Below are 6,000 nucleotides of genomic sequence, written 5' to 3'. Positions count from 1 at the left end.
AAGTGAATAATTCTTGCGTGTGAAGATTTTACTTTAATAAACGCTCCCAACACTGTCTATGGTAAGATTCTCTCCTTGCAACATCTTTAAAACCCTTACCATATTGCTGACTTTAAGGAAGATGCCAAACCTCCACCCACATCTCTCTCTGATTGGGCGGCATATTTGGGTCTGAGTTTCTTATTGGTTCTGGGATGTACTCGTATAAGGCAGGGTCAGCAAACTTTCATTGAGGTGGTGGAGTGTGACACAGAGAGGATCCTGTAAAGCTGGATCAGTGCGGAGTGTTGAGGAGTGGCTCTGGCAGTTCAGACACCCAGCACGGTTATACCATGACACTGCAGCATCCTTGGGAGCATTGAGTGATGCCACAAGCTTCTGGACCACAATGATACACAACAGATTCTAGGATGACTTATCTTATCATATTGCCACTTAGCAGCGGGTCCTCCTGGGGATAAAGATGGAAAATGTCTGACGCATCTGTGACCCAGGAACCATAGCTTTTTTTCTGGAATATAAGAAAAGCAAATATTCTATGGACATAAGTCATCAAACGAATTTAGAACTACTTGTATTATTTTGCTTTGTAATGGGAAAACATGATTACTTCTTTCACTGAGCAGAACAAGAAAACCTGGTCAAAGCAAGAAAGCCTGAAGGGACATAAGCACAGAGACCTTACCCTGCCTGGGATTTAATGCCCTGGAGATGCAGGGACACTGCTCATAGCTCGCTCCAAAGCAATGTTTAAAGGTGTTCGCTGTGCCCTTGGGTGGACATAAAGGTTATGGGAATTTAAGAGCTGGTGCGCAGTGCTTTTTATTTTATTTTCATCTTGCAAACAGCTTAATAAGAAGTGATGGCATCACAAGTGGTGTGTGGACTCATCTTCCGATTACTTCTCCCTCTCTGCCTTGTTGTTGGTAAGTAATATGCTATATATCCTATTGTACCTCATCTGTATCTTCTCCCAGGTCTGAGATTGGTTTACTTTGAATAGTCTGGTATCCTCCCATAGCGTAAAAACAGGGAGCACAAATGGGTACATGGACTAATGTAAAGGAATACATTCCGTGACTGGCATTGCATATATAACACAGCTGAATATGTAGGAAATCTGTTTACCCTGCCGCCATTTCTGGCGTCCTGTGGGAAAATATTAGATAAAACTTTGTGATATTACAATATGTTGGGTCAACATAAAAAAATAACATTCTTTATAATAAATTCAGCTCTACTACATCTGTTAAAAGGAAAATGAAGTAGTCCATAACAACTGATACAGTTTTGCAGGTATAGGGAACCTTCAGCCTGCCAGCTGTTGCAAAACTACAACTCCCATCATGCCTGGACAGCCTTCGGCTGTCCAGGCATGATGGGAATTGTAGTTTTGCTACAGCTGGGGGCGGCAAAGGTTCCCCATCCCAGGTTTAGAGCAACCAAGACATATTCTGTGTAGTAGAAAGTATACTCCTAAAACTCCCCTCCTAATATCTCTTATTATACAGCACTCCTTAGCACACTGGAGGCTGGAGAGTGAGTAGAGTGAGAGCCTTTGTGCTGCAAGGGTGTAAAGAGTTAAAGTTTGGAGGTGGGGACTGTATCCCCTGACAGACTGGGAGGAAAGGGTCAGGACAGCAGAGAGAAGAGGCACGGTGAGGCACACACTCCGGCTCCTCAATCCTCCCCACTGTCCCCATGTGGTCGCGGGTGGGAGGCTGCTGCTGCCGCCAAGTGCAGTCTCTTTCCTTGCCCGGGTGACTGCAGGATGCTGGAGAGAAGCTGAGTGTGAGGAGGAGGAGGAGTGCGGCGGGGAGACATGCTCCTCACTTCCCCGCTGGTGAGTGCCCCATGCCTTGTCCGGACTGAGGGAACTTACTAGCTGCCACCTACCTGTACTTTTCATCGTGCTGACTTGTAGAGAAGGTCCCAGACGCGATGGCATCAGAGACGGTGTGCGGGCTCATCTTCAGGTTACTGCTGCCAGCCTGCCTACTTGTGGGTGAGTGCTGATGTGTTACACTATCAGTATATATCTCTCTATTCTTCTAGGAATCATACAGAAAGGGTCTCCTTCACCCCACAGGTAAAGTTTGAGACTTCTTACCGGTCAGTTACTTCTATAACATTCTAGAACGTTTTGTTTAAATACAAGAAACAACTGTCAGGAGGGACCCGCGTTCTGTTCTATGGTGGGAGACGTCTGCCTGTCACTAATGGATCACTGATAGGACGGTATATAGCTAGAGCAGATGATGAGGTGGTGGCACTCTATACACCTAGTACTGAGGTCAGGCTGTGGAGGTTACACGGGGCAGCTTGCTGTCTCCTTAGTAGTTATCTCCCCCAAATCATCGCCTCCATTCACTGCAAGTGATAAATCACCTGGTGCTGGACGCGGGAGATAGCGCCCCAGGCTCTCTCTCTCTGCTCAGAGTGTATGCTTTCCTACGGCAGCAGCTTCATCACTCTTAACTTGACATACAGTATATATATATATATATATATATATATATATATATATATATATATATATATATATCTTAAAATTTCCCACAATAATTGCAAAAATGGTCCAATATGCAATAAGTTTATGTGATTTGACCATATCTGCCACCAACATTGTGTCTGATGCTGAATTAGAAAGTAAAGGTAAAGTGTAAGAATTCCTCCTTCTCCTTACAGAGTTGCAGGGATTTGCTGTGAGAGACATTATGGGCTATGTAACAACTTTTACCACAGTTTACAGACAGTACAAACTGAATAAATGGATCCAGACAAGTGATTAGCAGTTATTCTCAGGAACATTAATATTTCACAAACACTTTCAATTGTTTGAGGATGTGCACGCTGTAATGTTTCTGTATCCTGCTACACAATAGAAAGCTATGGAATATTCAGTAGAGGCTTGTGTAATTGCTTTTCTTGTTTTATAGTGAGACACCACTCCAAGTAATGATATGCTCCGTCATTTCCTAAATTATACTATACCAAATGAACATTTACTCTGTACCGAAATAAGATGATTCCTGTTTAACAAAAGTGACCAATTATTTAAGTTTCTAGGATAAAAAAAAAAAAGGATAGGCTGTATTTCTTTAGTATAAATTGCAAATAATAGATCTGCTTTTTGTTTGTGCATTTTGAATGTAGATAGTAAATGTTGGTCATCTATCCCTGCTGAGTTACATCTAGTCCAGGTTGTTATCCTGCACCATGTGGTACTTCTGGCCCCGACAGTTATGATATATTCCCATTGGTATGTTTGCATGCAGCAGATTTGCCGAAGAAATTCTTGCAGCTAAATAAATACAACCTATCTGTGAAAAGTGTCGCCGCAGCGAGAGTTGCAGAAATTTCGGCAACAAATCTGCCTCCTGTGAACATGCTTTATATGCCTTCTTGTAAAAGTCCATCTTAATTCCAAAGATGGCGTTCAGAATGAATCTTTAGATCAAAGTAATGCATGCCCCTTCCTCAAACATTCCTCCAAGTCCCTTTCGAATTCATTCAGCTCCCTGTTATGTATTGAACAACCACAGCATTGTTTTTTGTGTCATATCAAATTTGCTGAATGAAAAGTTTAAGTTAATCCGCCATCTGTATCCATTTTGTAATGCTGATACTCAATAAATAGCAATCTCTCGGACATTTTCTGGTGTTTCATTTGGATACCTACTTTCCATGTCCATTAACATCATCCAACATTTTTCTGCCTGTTTGAAGCTTCTGGATGTGTTGGTGATTTCTGAATAACATACAATACAGTCATGAATTATTAATATAGAATAGGTTTTGGTACTGGGTGCGCTATTCATCTACTTGTTTTCTGAGATCAACATCTGTAATGTAGCTGCAGGCTATGTGTGGTTAGGAAAGGTCTGGTTTGCTTGATGACTAAAAGTTTGGAGCAAGGCTGAAATGAATTGAACTTAATGGCAGTCGTGCTTTTCTTTTTGGTTAGTATATTGTATCGATGTAGTGGTTGGTCCATAGAGATTTCATTTTCACTATAAGAAAAAATAAATCTTGATTCATTTGTGCAGAACCACTGTTCCCTCACGTGCCCACTTTGCTCAGTGACTGTAGTTGGATGGATGACTTAAGTTATGACCCATTGAATCCTCTGCTAATTCTTCCAGCATTCCATAGACAGACAACTATCTGTGCCGCTTCCTGCAGAGCTGCATAGGATCCTGTAATATATCTGAAGTCACAATGTTCCTGTATTATACACATGTCTTATAACATTTAACATAATCTGTGTTTGTATGTTTCCACAATTAGCTTATATAGGTTTAATGTTCAGACTCCTTAAAATCCCATATAGTTGGTTACAATTAGACACATTCATACGTCCTAATCACCTAATAAGCTATTTTATCGGGTTCATATTACTCCAATCTCCATTCACCCGCATATGACTGCAGATAACCCCTGTATGTGACCCCCTATTCATGCCACTCTGACATTGGCCAAAGATTTGGGGATAAGAATTCTGGAATCCTGTGACTACAGCTGGATGGAGCAATATACAGGGGTCTAAAGATTTCCAAATTGGGCTGTACTATGTAGTAAAATTAAAACTACAGGTAGCATTGTGAGTCATTAATTTCTGGAATATGTCTTGGATCAGTTAATATATATTCATGTAGCATATAAAAATCTATGTTTCTATATTGTACAATGATTCATTCATTCCTGGACTGTATTGTATGCCTGATTTTCACCTATTCTGCTCTATGAAACTGTTTAGCCCAGTTATGTAAAAAGTGGAGAGCTGCTCCATTGCTTGAAGAATGGATTTGGCCAAAGTGCTGTGTTAGGTGCCTGCAGCTGATAGTAGCGTGTTTACTCCTCCGTCTTTCCATAAGTCAGGGTGCAGCTCCAAGATAAGACTGCAAAGGAGTGTATGAAGACCGTTACAGTAAACAAAATACATTACTGAAAGAGTCCATGGCTTTTATGTAGCCTATAGCATCTATTTCCACTCTGTTGGCTTTATCTGTAACAGAATTTAAGGTATAGTAAGATATAAGGGCTTAGAACTGAATCTGAACTGCCATAGATATAGTGATTTTCTTAATGAAGCACAAAATGTTATAATCATTACTAAAATGATCAGCTCTGGCGATGGAAATGTGCCCCAATGTGCGCGTGCTTCAAAGTGCTTTCCCCATTTCGTTAACATGATGGCTCATATGTTCATAAGTTTGTATGTTCTCCCTGCATCTGTACGGGTTTCCCTCCTTATTTTGGAAACATGTTGATAGGTTAAATGGATTATCCAGGATTAGAAAAACATAGCTACTTCCTTCCAAACACAGCACCACACCTGCCCACAGTTTGTACATAGTATTACAACTCAGCTCCATCTGCTCAATGTAACTGAGATGCAATATCACATCCAAACTGAGAACAAGAGTGGCGCTTTTTCTGGAAAATAAAAAAAACACGTTTTTCTAATCCTGGATAACCAGTTTGAGAAAACTGACCCTAGTCTGTGTGTTTGGTATTCTGTAGGAGAATTAGCCCAATTGGGGACAGAGACTGATGTGAATAAAGGCACTTTCTTTACACCAATGAGGAATATGTTGTTAAAATATAAGCAACAGGAATAATCTGTCCATAGACTAAAGAAAGACTACTGGAATGATGTTGGATCACTCAGGGTGGGTCCTTGTTTTGTAGATCATACATCATTTTTATACCTGAACTGAAATCATAAGAACATCTATTGTGTGTCTTTTGATGAGTAAGTGCTAAGAAGAAACACATTACATAACTAGCTAAGCAGATCCGTACAGTAAATGTATTTATAGGGTATGTTGCTAGTTCCTATATAAAACAATATCATCAGCTGTTTGACACAGATAATTCCACCAAGCTGTTCTGTATTTTATCTTTACTCACTTTACATGTTAACTCTGGAGAAGGGTCTGATAGACGGATGTAGACTGCGGTAATCAGCACAAAGTGTAAGGTCAGTCCAGTTCA

The 6,000-nt window shown here is 40.6% G+C and overlaps 1 protein-coding gene across 8 annotated transcripts in view; it reads left to right on the top strand.

The window, feature by feature from the left end:
* The first annotated feature begins 285 nt into the window (after window positions 1–285).
* Window positions 286–6,000, top strand: part of PIEZO2 (piezo type mechanosensitive ion channel component 2) — a 239,562-nt gene continuing 233,847 nt past the window's right edge. For 5 of the 8 annotated variants that reach the window (XM_069957786.1, XM_069957787.1, XM_069957785.1 and 2 more), the window contains exon 1: window positions 1,659–2,005. In XM_069957786.1, the coding sequence (XP_069813887.1) occupies window positions 1,942–2,005 (64 nt within the window). In that variant the 5' untranslated portion in view covers window positions 1,659–1,941. Of the gene's footprint in view, window positions 927–1,658; window positions 2,006–6,000 lie in introns of those variants that run through there. The other 3 variants (XM_069957790.1, XM_069957784.1, XM_069957789.1) reach the window with 1 other exon arrangement.

Source organism: Dendropsophus ebraccatus, chromosome 2 (assembly GCF_027789765.1).
Source record: "Dendropsophus ebraccatus isolate aDenEbr1 chromosome 2, aDenEbr1.pat, whole genome shotgun sequence".
NCBI classification, from domain to species: domain Eukaryota; kingdom Metazoa; phylum Chordata; class Amphibia; order Anura; family Hylidae; genus Dendropsophus; species Dendropsophus ebraccatus.
This window is presented reverse-complemented; position numbering and strand designations above follow the sequence as displayed.